The 12,162-nt window shown below is 42.2% G+C and overlaps 1 protein-coding gene across 1 annotated transcript in view; it reads right to left on the bottom strand.

Moving 5' to 3' along the window:
- Nucleotides 1-10,014, bottom strand: part of SYAP1 (synapse associated protein 1) — a 30,166-nt gene extending 20,152 nt beyond the window's left edge. The window contains exons 1-3 of the mRNA XM_032389620.1: nt 9,694-10,014; nt 3,135-3,253; nt 2,084-2,150 (exon numbers count right to left, since the gene is read on the bottom strand). Coding sequence (XP_032245511.1) covers nt 2,084-2,150; nt 3,135-3,253; nt 9,694-9,886 — 379 coding nt within the window. The 5' untranslated portion in view covers nt 9,887-10,014. The remainder of the gene's footprint in view (nt 1-2,083; nt 2,151-3,134; nt 3,254-9,693) is intronic.
- Nucleotides 10,015-12,162: the final 2,148 nt, after the last annotated feature.

Here is a 12,162-nt window from a genome sequence, read left to right as displayed (position 1 = left end):
GTAAATGAAATCTTAAAAACAACAACTTTTTTTTCCCCTCACACTATTTACTTTAATATTCTGGCCTCCATTTTAAGTCTATTCACCTTGAACAGCCTCTCCTGGTGTTTCTTACCCTCAGGTGAGGTCCTTTCAAGGCCCAATCTACTGTTACGGATGAGACATCCCCCACCTCCCTGCTCCTCTGAAACTGCTCTTTTTAGGGTAACCAATAGCCTCCTGGTTGTCCAACCCATGGACACTTCCTAGTTCTTTTCTCTCTAGGCCGAGTTTCCTTCTCTGCAAAATGGAGAGAAAAGTACTTCAGAGAGTTACTGTGAGTGTTAAATTAACAAATGCACGTGGGATACTCACACAGTGCCTCTCGTCACGGTCCTTGTAAATGGACCTCTCAGCTGACCTCACTCTCCTTGAAATTCTCCCCTCTCTGGGCTTCCATTGCTTCTCTCTCCTAGCTGTTCTATCTCAGGTAAATGGGCAGTTTTGTGTGTGTTTGTTTGTTTTTTAAATGGCAGGTTTGTTTCATCACTTAACAGCTGAGCAACCTTCAGCAAATCACTTAACCTTGCTAATCCATCCTTTTACTAAAGAAGATACTGTATATAAAGTACCTGCCACTTAAGATACTGTATATAAAGTACCCGCCACTTAGCAGGTGTTCAGGAACTGTCAATTTCTCCCATTCCTCCCTTCCCCTCAACACTAGATCTCTGCTCAGCTCTCTTCATGTTTGACACACTTTTCACTGAGGTCACCTACTCTCATGGTTTTTACATGACTTGACTAACAATCTCTACTGGCAGATGGAATTCTCCATGCTTCAAATAGGAATCAACTGCTGCTGCTGGACCCCATTCAGTTAATTTAGAGCAGTGGTGACCAAAAGAACTTTCTGCAATGATGGAAATGTTCCAGGTGTGCATTGTCCAATATGGAAGCCGCTAGCTCCCATGCGGCTGTTGGGCCCTTGAAATGTGACTAGTGCAACTGAGCAAGGGCATTTTCCTGATATGCCACCTGCATTCCCTTCCCTGCTTCTGTACATGTTCCTCTCACCTGGGCACCTCAAAACTGAGAGTACCTTCAATCCTTTCACCCTACTCCCTCCAATTTTCTATCTCAGAGACTGCAACCAACTCCTACCCCAAGTCTCTAAGCCAGGATCACTTGCACTGCTTCCCACACTGCTTCCCATGAATCACGAAGGTATGCTAATTTGTACAGAGTATTTGTCCCAAAGATCTGCTTTATACTTTGAGTTTACCTAGGCATGACAATGCCTGACTCACCACACGACTAACTAGCTCTTTTTGAATTTGTGGCACTGCTCAAACTGATCGAATTATTTTACCCTTTTGCCAAATTCAAAGACATGAGGCCAGTTTTGTGTTTGAGTACATCCAAACAGCAAAAGTAGACATTCTGAGACCCGATAACTACCAAACATTTAAACGAGCACTTGTCAGTAAAGAAATGTATTGAGGGGCGCCTGGGTGGCTCAGTATGTTAAGCGCCTGCCTTCGGCTCAGGTCATGATGTCAGGGTCCTGGGATCGAGCCCCACGTCGGGCTCCCTGCTCTCTCTTTCTCTAAATAAATAAATAAAATCTTTTTTTAAAAAAGGAAGAAAGAAATATATTGAGTAATTTCCCACAACACGTCATGACTTTTCACAGCGCCCTGTCACTCCACTGGAAAGCTCTTTCATTTTTTCCTCCTGAAGAGAACGGGAAGGAAGCCAACTTTTGCTAAGTGCCTATTATGTGTACATCACACATTGTGCTGGACATGTTCTAAACTGAGAAATGAAAGCTCACTCTCTTTCAGAGCCAGCTCCCCAGAGGGGTTTTCATCCGCTGGTCTCACCCTCCATCCCAGCCACAGGGAACAATATCCTTCCTTCCTTTAAAGCACAAAGGTTTATGAGCTTGTCTCCCCGACTAGTCTTTGTGCTACCGAAGGATGGGGCTGTTACTTACACAGTTTTGCATTGTCAGAGCCTTAGTGTGGTGTCTGGCACATTAACAGGTGCTCAATAAAATCTGGCAGGTAAGTACGTCGTGTACAAAAAACATGTATCATACCTGACTTTTTGGTAAGCTGTTCCTCAACAAATTTCTTCTGTTCCTTCTGAAAATCTCCTATAATTGTCTGTTAAAAAATATATAAAGAGTCAAGTTACTTTGAGAACTTTATTATTAGATAAGAATTACATTTAAGATTTGTGAAGTCAGGAGACATTTTATTAATTTTCTTCATATAAAACAGTTAAAAAAGTAATACTTCCCCCTTTCGCCAACAAACAGAAATTCAACATTTCTGAATTTCAAGTATACAACTCTTTTATGATGGATTATCTTTTCAAATGCAAAGGTAAAATGAGTTAAAAACTGAATTTTTGCTTTATTCCAAAAAAACAATAAAAGCCAAGTCAAATCTCATTCTAACAAATAGTACACATAACAAAGCATCTAAATAACAAGCTATCTAAAGTTTAATTGATGACCTCCTTAGTTCAAATAATTCCCAACATAAATGAAATTCCCTGGGTCTGGACCCTACCACTGTAGGAAATGAACAAACTTACTTAAAAGTGTAATTCCTGGGGCGCCTGGGTGGCTCAGTCGTTAAGCGTCTGCCTTTGGCTCAGGCCATGATCCCAGGGTCCTGGAATCGAGTCCCACATTGGGCTCCCTGCTCAGCAGGAAACCTGCTTCTCCCTCTCCCACTCCCCCTGCTTGTGTTCCCTCTCTTGCTATCTCTCTCTCTGTCAAATAAATAAATAAAATCTTTAAAAAAAAAAAAAAGTGTAATTCCTAATGGGCTAGGACTTTAAACACTTAAATGAATGACTCAAAGGCATAAATGTTTGGAAACAGTTATAGTTTAAAATTAAATTCACAATATAAAAAGTTTAGTGTTACCCAAAAGTATCAGTGTATTTTAGAATATATTAAAATTAAAACCAAGGTTATTTAAATCATAGCTACTTCTTACACAAAAAGAAAAAAAAAACCCAAGAATCTCAAAACAATATTTTTATCAGAATATGATATCCTACTTGGGTTGATAAAGTTCATAAAAAGGGATAATTATATTAGCTGCTAATCAATTTCAAAAGATGTTTAAATGTACCTTATCAATGATGTCATCTATCTTTCCTTCTTCTACTGATTTCTTTATTGTTTGTGCGGTTTCAGCAACTGATTCAGTTATCTTTTTTGTAGCAGCAGTTGCAAAGCTAAACAGATAGTCTGTAAAGAATAAAAGACAGTCTATGCTCCATTCAAGTACAATGGTTATTATATTTGTGATTGTCCCTTAAAGAGCTCTCACGGGAATCTTAAACCACAGGGCACGATTCTTGTTAACTAGGACTTCAAACACTGACAGCACTGACAGTACTTCACTTTCTGGGGTGGACTAGCCATCCATACCAGGCCTTTAATTAATCTCTTTCAAAGAGTGCTAGCATTCTCCCACCCCTTATCCCCCAGTAGCTGTTTCAGACTTGTCTTGCCCTTCTCCAGTCTCTCATTTTAATTTATCTCAGTAGATAATCTCCCTTCCAACTTCACAAATAAGATCAAGGCTCCCTTTCACTTTCCTTCCTTTCCAGACCCTAAATATCCTATTTTATTTTCTCCTTCCCTCTTGTTCAAAGAAAACATGCCCTTCTTTCCCTAGATTAAGCTATCCCATAATAAATCTGGAGGAATTTTTAATAAATAGGAATCTTGGCAAGCCCTAATATAAACATAAATCCTTAACCTAATAATAATGAGCAAATATGCAGAATAAGATTAAAACTGGAACACATAGGGGCACCTGGGAGGCTCAGTCGTTAAGTGCCTGCCTTTCAGCTCAGGTCATGATCCCAGGGTCCTGGGATCAAGCCCTGCATCAGGTTCCCTGCTCAGCGGAAAGCCTGCTTCTCCCTCTGCTCCCCCTGCTTGTGCTCTTTCTGTGTCAAATAAATAAATAAAATCTTTAAAAATAAATAAATAAAAATAAAAACAAAACTGGAACACGCGAACTTTCATCTTTACAAAACAAAGCAAAAGCACAAATTTAACTTTCCTGAAAACTTGAAAAGACACAAGTATCACGGCTCTATTGCAACTATAACATAAAGGTCTGTACATAGACAAATACTGTTTCTAAGTCCACACTGTATACAATGTAGGCTGCAGGAAGCAACCTCAGGCAGGTTCTGAAGCTGGACTTGCTAGGGGATGCTCCTGGGCAACTGGCCTTCCAATCTCATCTAGTGGGAAATACTCTCTAAGTTAGGACAGTCTTGCCTCTGCTACTTGCACCTGCTGAGGGGCAGGTAGGTTGACTCTCTCAACACTCAGGCGGGGGAAAACCCAGATAAGAATGGCAAAGGGAGCTTGGCACACCAGATTAAACCCTCACTGGTGGCTGGTATCTCTTCCAGAGAATCAGGCAACTTGTACTGCTATCTGGAAGCAGCAGTACTATCTGCCAATCTGAATGACCCTCTCTCCCACTTTCTGTAGCCTTTACCATAAACAGTCTACTTTCTCCCATTGTGTTTGGTGGCGTTTACCTGTCGGTGATGTCAACAGCCCATTGTGACTATACCACAGGATACTACTTGCCTCTGGTTTCATTCTCACCATTCTTCCCCCTCCTATTCTACATTCATATGACCCCAAGAAATTCTTGAGTACCTCCAAGGAGGTCTCAGATACATTATTCCTTGGTTTGAAACACTTTTATCTGGCCAACTCTACATATACTGTGGGTCTCCACTTACACAGATAGCACTTCTCAGGCAATGTTCCCTGGCTCCTTGACTAGAGCAGGAGCTCCTGAGATGTGTTCCCTCAGCACCTGTGTTGCCAGACCAACAATATTCATGACACTCTACTGATTACTTGGTGGCTCAGTCTTCTCAGTTAAACTGAAGGCCCATCCTAAGTCCCACTGGGGCAGGGACCAAGGTTGTGTGATTCACCACTGTATCCGCAATGAGTGACCAGTAAGTACTTGCTAGATGGATGAATGGGGAGCAACATAATAGTGCTGAGTTTTAGGGCGGTCCCTCATTTCTCTTTGGTTATGACTAGTCTATTTACAAAGTGGTATGATAAATTGGGTAGACAGCCAGATTATTTTGTAAAAATATTCTTTGCTGACAGTCTAAGAAATCTAAAGTTTTAAAAAGAGCAGGGTTCCTTTTAAGATTTTCTCAGGAGAATGTTTTTAATTAGAATCATCATTTTTATTCTAAGGAGGACTGTCATTTAAAAACTGGTATTTTGGGGTGCCTGGCTTAGTCTGAAGAGCGTGTGACTGTGGATCTTGGGGTCATGAGTTCGAGCCCCACACTGGGTGTAGGGATTACTTAAATAAATAAATAAATAAATAAACTTTAAAAAATAAAAACTGGTTATTTTAGCATAATAATCTCAATTCTCAGATTTTAATGACTCCAAGAGTGGAGTACACTGAACACAGAGAACACTGGAGGAAATATAGTTCTTGCCCTCAAGGAATGTCCATTTCTAAACAAACAAGCCAATAAAAGGCTCAAAGACAAGAGAAGCAAGAATAATCATTCAACAGAGGCACTCAGAGAAGGGAGGGAGAAGGTCTCCCAAGAGTAATTAGAGAGTGCGATGGATTCCGAGGTCAGAGGGAGTGGGGTGTGGGAAAGCATGATAGGAGATTTTCAGGTAAGAAGCTCATAAAGATGAGAAGTGGTTTATTAATTTTGCAAATTAATATATTGGATGACACCAAGTTAAAGACAGTTTTCATTAAGTGGTTAGAAAAAATTGAGACTAAGATAAGAGTTAACAGGAAGTAATAGGAGTACAATGTCCACTTCAGGAACATAGGCACAAAGAGGTCTGAACTAAAGCAGCAACCAAAGAAGAAAGGAAGACTAAGTAAAATGGCTCTCGGTGAGTATGACGACGCAGCCTTATGGAAGGAGAGGGCAAACTGCTAACAATGAAAGTAGTCATTTTAATCTCACAATCATCCTGGGAAGAATAGGTATAATCTGCCCAGTTTACAGATAGGTAAGCCAAGGCTCACAGAGGATAAATGATTTGCCCATTAAGATAGCGGCAGACTCTGCTGACTGCCTATCCAATGCCTAGCCCCTTCCTTCTTGCCAAAACAACCCCCATTTTGGTGGGTGCTCATCAAACCTAGGGGTGGTCTTGGGAACTTCCGACATAATCAAGGTCTTCTCATTATGCCTCTGTTGGATTCTCTGTAACTTGCAGCTGAATTTTCTATAATTTGCAAATGGTATCACAATAAAGACAACAATGCAGGAAACTCAAACATAAGCTATCTGCTTCTAACTGGCAAGCTTGTGCCCCAATTCCATACTGCCTCATCTCATATGAGCAAGTGACAAGGGCTTACCGAACTGAATGGAATGATAAGGATAAAGGAAAGTGGGAAGGTTCTCAAAGGTCAGAAAAAGCATACATTTGTCAGAGTAAAAAGAATAAAGAGATTAAGGCTTGCTGCTAGAATAAGAAAATAAGGAGCAGATAGTGGTTTCTAAGGCAAAGCCTTAGAAAACCAATATTCTTAAGCCATTGCTGGCTAATTTTTCAAAAATACTGTATTTCATACAATTTGAGAATCTTCATGTTGGAAGGGGCTTTAGAGGTTACCTAATTGAACCTCTTATCCAGGTAGCCCTACTTCCAGGGATGGGGAGCACATGATTTCAAAGTGTAGCCAATTATTACTGTTATCCCCCTCTAATTAGAAAATCCTTTTCATTTTCCTTGTCATTCCTACCTCTCAGACTTAGATCTGTCCTCTTAAGTAACATAGAATGACTTTTCTACAAAAAAGCTTTCAGAATTTTGAGCAATGCCCCAAGTTTCTTCTTCAAGCTAAAATCCCCAGTTCTCTTTATTATTGTTTATAAGATGTGGGATCCAAGCTCTTGACCATTTGCACTGCCCTCCCTCATGGTAAACCTGGGTTTGTCATCAGAACTGAATCAGTTATTTTACTTCTGTATTGAAGCAGACATATATTTTCCTACATACACACTAACTTTTGGGGCCTTCTTAGTTGTAAACTAAGCAAGTTAGGCACCTAGAACTTGAAATGCACTTTCCTTACAGAAAAAGAGGATGGCCTAATTAATACAGTTCCACTGCAAATACTAAGAGCACTTTTCAAAGAAGAGGAGGTTGTCCTTCCTCCATTTCTGGGCATGGACTGGCCTTAGAGACGGTTTTGAAAAAACCAAAGCTCATTTTTGGCCATCCTCCCACTTATTTAAACTGTGCAAATGACTCGTGTATTTAACACTCTCAGAGGTATGGATTTTTTTTTTTTTAAAGGAAGAGTACAGAAAAAGCTTCAATTTGGCCGACTTTAACAAAAATCAAGCAACCAATCTGTGCTGAATTAGAAGTTACTTTGGGGCATGACGCCTTCAGGGAGGTAGGGAGGAGCTCTTCTGTGAGTTCCCTTATAAACTGCCCTCCTTCTGAAGCAGGTAATCCTAGGAGGCCAGAGTTTATCAGGAAGAAGGACCAAGGATGGGAAGGTTCGGTTTTGGGTGAGGGAGTGGAATCTAGGCCTGGGTGTCCACCATTTGTAACTGGTGAGTTGCCTAAATTTACAAATAGATCACCATGAACCAGAAGTATTTAGGTAGTATTGAGTGTAAGAGCCCACGTAGATTTTAAAAGGCTAAAGAAATGAATCTACGTAGTGGGAGTCGGGCTCAGAGGCACTTAATTTCAGTTTTTAAGAGAGGAGTCTTTTCGGGCATCTGGGTGGCTCAGTTGATTAAGCCTCTGCCTTGGGCTCAGGTCATGATCTCAGGGAGGTCCTGGGATCAAGCCCCGGGGCTTCCTGCTCAGCAGGGAGTCTGCTTCTCTCTCTCTCTGCCCCTTCCCACTGCTCGTTCTCTCTCTCTCAAATAAATAAAAACAATCTTTAAAAAAAGAGAGAGGGGAGTCTTTTTAGATAACATATAGGGCGCCTGGATGGCTCAGCTGGTTAAGCGTCTGCCTTTGGCTCAGGTCATGATCCCGGGGTCCTGGGATCGGGCCCCACGTCTCTGCTCAGCGGGGAGTCTGCTTCTCCCTCTCCCTCTGCCCCTCCCCCTGCTCTCTCAAATAAATAAATAAAATCTTTAAAAAAATAAGTAAATACAAATGTGAGGTTTCAAGTTGACGATAAAGCCCTCGCTGTTTTAATAACTGACTTCTGGGGTGCCTGGCGGGCTCAGTCACTAGAGCATGTGACTCTTGATCTCAGGGTTGTGAGTTCAAGCCCCATGTTAGGCATAGGAAATTAGTTTAAAAAAAAAAAAAGCGACTTTTGATAGTCCCCTGAAGATCAACGAAAATAGTTCTCTATGTTCTATGAAATGAAGTAAACACCCATACCCTGCTTTTCCTAACATATATCTTGTATCTATCTCAAATACCTAACATAGCCTTTCTGCTCTAGTCCAATTCATCTCACATCTTTTGAGTATTGCAAGCTCATTTCTTCTCAGTTTTCTACACACAAAACACTTGTTCGCTCTTTAGAGCTTTTGTTGCACAGCACTTAAGTTTTATTTCTCTTGTGCACTGTTTGGGGACCTTGAGCTGAGATTCTGTACTGCCATATCTTGAGATTATGTCTGTTTTCCCTGCCCCCTCCCCAAACTTCTTGAAATGTTAGAGCCTTTCTCATTCAAATATGTGTTTCTCCACTCTCAGGCTCCAGCCTCCCCTATGATCTGGCCTTTTAGTAGATTCTTAAAAAACACTTGCTAAATTTAGTATCTACCTTTGGTGCAGGTCTCTCACTTGTAGTGCAATCTGCTTTAGGCCCCACCTTCTCAAAGACGTTTTCTTTTATTATTTAAGCCCGCCAAGGTCTCCAGAATCAGAATTACCAGAGCTCTGTGTTTATTCTTCAAACCTACTACTTTTACTCTCCTCCCTAACTAGACTGTGGCTTTCAAATTAGACAGACCTAGGTTCAAATTCCACGTCTACTGCTTACTATCAGTGTAACTTTGAGCCAGTAACTCTGCGCTTGTTCTCCCAACTCACTGGGAGGTTTAACAGATTAAATGAGATATCGTTCATCAAACATCTAGTACCGAAACCTGCATCACAGACAAAAATGGACTGCTACTTTCCCGCCTTAAAAAAAAGATTCCACTGCACCTAAAAAGGAGACCAGCCTGAGGGCGGCCTTCGGTAACTCTTGCCCGCAATTTTACTACAGACAACACACTGTGCCCTAAGGGCACAAAGGGCACTTTTCCAACCAACTAAAGTTCCCCAACGTCCCCCGTCATGGGGGTGGGCGTGTGGAGGTGAAAGCTGGAGAACTAAACAAAAAAGATTCCTTGTCAAACCTAAAGACGTCGAACCACACCGTTTTACGGAAGCCCTGGCTCCCAATGTTTACACACCTCGTAAAGACTGACCTGTCACCAGGAACTTCAGGCACAGGATTGACTGCTAGATGAAACTTCGGCCTTGCCCAGATCCTCATCAACCTCCCCTGTCCCAAGACGACCAAGTGACAGACACACCTTCCTCCCCTTCCACCCACCCCACACCCCCCAACCAGTCGGGTCCGCGCCCTCGGGCGTCAAGAGAAGGGAGCGGGCACCCCCCCACACACACACACACTCTGGTCCCGAGGGCCGGAGGAGACTCACTGCCGAGGCCTTTTGCCTGATGAAGCAGTTCCTGGTCCCCCGCTTGCCGCGGCTCCTCCTCCGCCGACTCTGACACCTCTTCGGAGCACTGCTGGGGTGGAGCGTCTTCCTCGACCTGCCCGTCTCCCTCAGGTTGCCGGCCACTCGCCGCCGGCTGCTCGAAGCCAAGCCAACTGCTCAAACCCCGGAACATCCCGCCCGCGGGGCCGCTACAGCGGTCCCGGCCACCGGAGACCCTAACAGGCACGGCCTGCTCCCGGCTCCACAATGCACGTCTCCCAGGGAGATGGCCGGAAGTGCGGCCCTGGAGCAGCCTCTCTATCCGTCTCCCCGTCTCTATGGCCGCTCTGCCGCCGGCCGCACGTATGTCATTTCCGCCAAAGGCCCCTCCCCCATTGGCTGTTTATTTCAGTAACTTTATGACGTGCGTGGAAAGCAGACAAAGGGTTTTCCCAGCGTAGTCCCGCCCGGTCCTCTCTCGTCCTTCCCCAGCTTTTCTAGGTGACTGACTCTGACGTGTAAACGGCGTTTCTGTCTCTCTAAGCAGCTTGGCTGCTGGCTTAGCCTCGCCTTTTCAGGTCCAGCTGGGCCGTCGCCGCAGAAATGGAGGTCTTTAGCCGCTTTCTGAGTCCCAATCAAAATTGGCCCAGGGCCTCTAGGTCCAACGACTAATTTACAGAGAATACAGAGGACTAAGGAAAGTGTTAAAGGACACCATGGGATGCGGGCAGCAGAATTTAAGCTGTGAGAAACCACAGGACAAACGACCTTGTTTCTTTAAATAAATTGTAAGGAAGAGAGGGGAAGGGAAACCTATAGGTCAGAAATGTTTTAAGAGCCATAATCCGTGGCAATCTGTGGATTTTATTTGGATCCTAATTCAAACAAACATTGGGGGGAAAAGTATGACGTTTATAAAAATTGGAAATTTGAGTACTGGATAGTTCATAAAATTAAGAAATTATTAAAATTTTAATTCTGGTAGAATACCCATAAAATTTAACATCTTAACCATTTTTAAGTGTACAGTTTAGTAGCGTTAAGTACATTCACATTGTGCAACCAATCTCCAGAAGTCTTTTCAAGTTGCAAAAATGAAACATAAACAACTCCCCATTCTCTCCTCCCACCAGCCCCTGGCACTCACCATTTTACTTTATGTCTCTATGAGTGTGACTACTCCAGGAACCTCATATAAGTGGAATCATACCATATTTGTCTTTTTGTGATTGGCTCATTTCACTTAGCAAATGTCCTTGATGTTCATCCGTTTGTAGCATGTGTCAGAATTTTCTTAAAATTCTGCCTTTAAAAGGCTGTTAAAAAAGGCTGAATGATACTCTGTTGCATGTATATACCACTTTTTGTTTATTCATTTATGTGTTGATGGACATAGGGATTGTTAATTTTTAAATTGTGGTGATGGTGTTGTGTGTACTTAAAGGAGTTCTTCTCTTTTAGAGAGTCGTGCTGTTTACCAAAGAAATGATAGGATGTCTATCATTTGCTTCAAATTAATACAGGAAGGGGGGCAGAAATGGGTAGGGATATAGATGAAACAAGCTTGGCCATGGTTTGACAGTTGTCCAAGCTGGTGGTTATACTTTTATGTCTGCTGCTCTGTACCTTTAATTTTTTCAGTAATAACATGTAAATGAAAAAAAAAAAAACTGGTCAAGTGAACAACTACCCCTCCAGAGCAGGGAGTGCATGAACGGATTTCACAAGCACAGTCTTAAGCAATCTGTTGGCGAAGGACACCCATTATTCCTCCTCCTCTCACCTAGTTCCAGTGTCCTGTGGGAGTATGTGGGGACAGATTATGACAGATTCTGATTCTGATTTCCCTGCTCTCCAGTTTTCCAGCCTGAGGTATATTCACAATTCAGGTCCAGGATTTTGGCTTAATAAGGCCAAACAACTTTATTGAGATATGATTCACATACCATATAATTAACCTATTTAAAGTGTACAATTCAATGGTTTTTGGTATATTACACTATTAATCTTTTAAATTGTGGTAAAATATATATAACATAAATCTGTTCTTTTAACTTTTTTTTTTTTTTTAAAGCAGGCTGCACGTCTAGTGTGGACTCCAGTGCGGGGCTTGAATTCACGACCCTGAGATCAAGACCTGAGCTCAGCTAAGAGTTGGACGCTTAACCAACTGAGCCATCCAGATGCCCCCCATTTTAACTATTTTTAAGTGTACAGTTCAGTGGCATCAATGATATTCCAACCTGTTTTTAGAGTCTGGGTATTGATTCAGCTTTGAAAGTCAGGAGACATCTTAGGACCAGTATTTTCTGGGATTTATGTCAGTAAGAACCTAAAAGTGGTCAACACTACTGAAAAGGGATATTTGTTTCAAGTATGATTGGATTGAGCCCAGAATTTCAGTCAGAAGCCTAGAGGAATGAAGGTTCTAATGTCACCATCTAATAGATGAATAACCTTGACCTGTTA

This window comes from Phoca vitulina, unplaced genomic scaffold (genome assembly GCF_004348235.1).
Source record: "Phoca vitulina isolate PV1807 unplaced genomic scaffold, GSC_HSeal_1.0 scaffold55, whole genome shotgun sequence".
Lineage (NCBI taxonomy): Eukaryota > Metazoa > Chordata > Mammalia > Carnivora > Phocidae > Phoca > Phoca vitulina.
The sequence above is the reverse complement of the archived record's forward strand: the minus strand, read 5'-3'. Positions and strand labels throughout refer to the sequence as shown.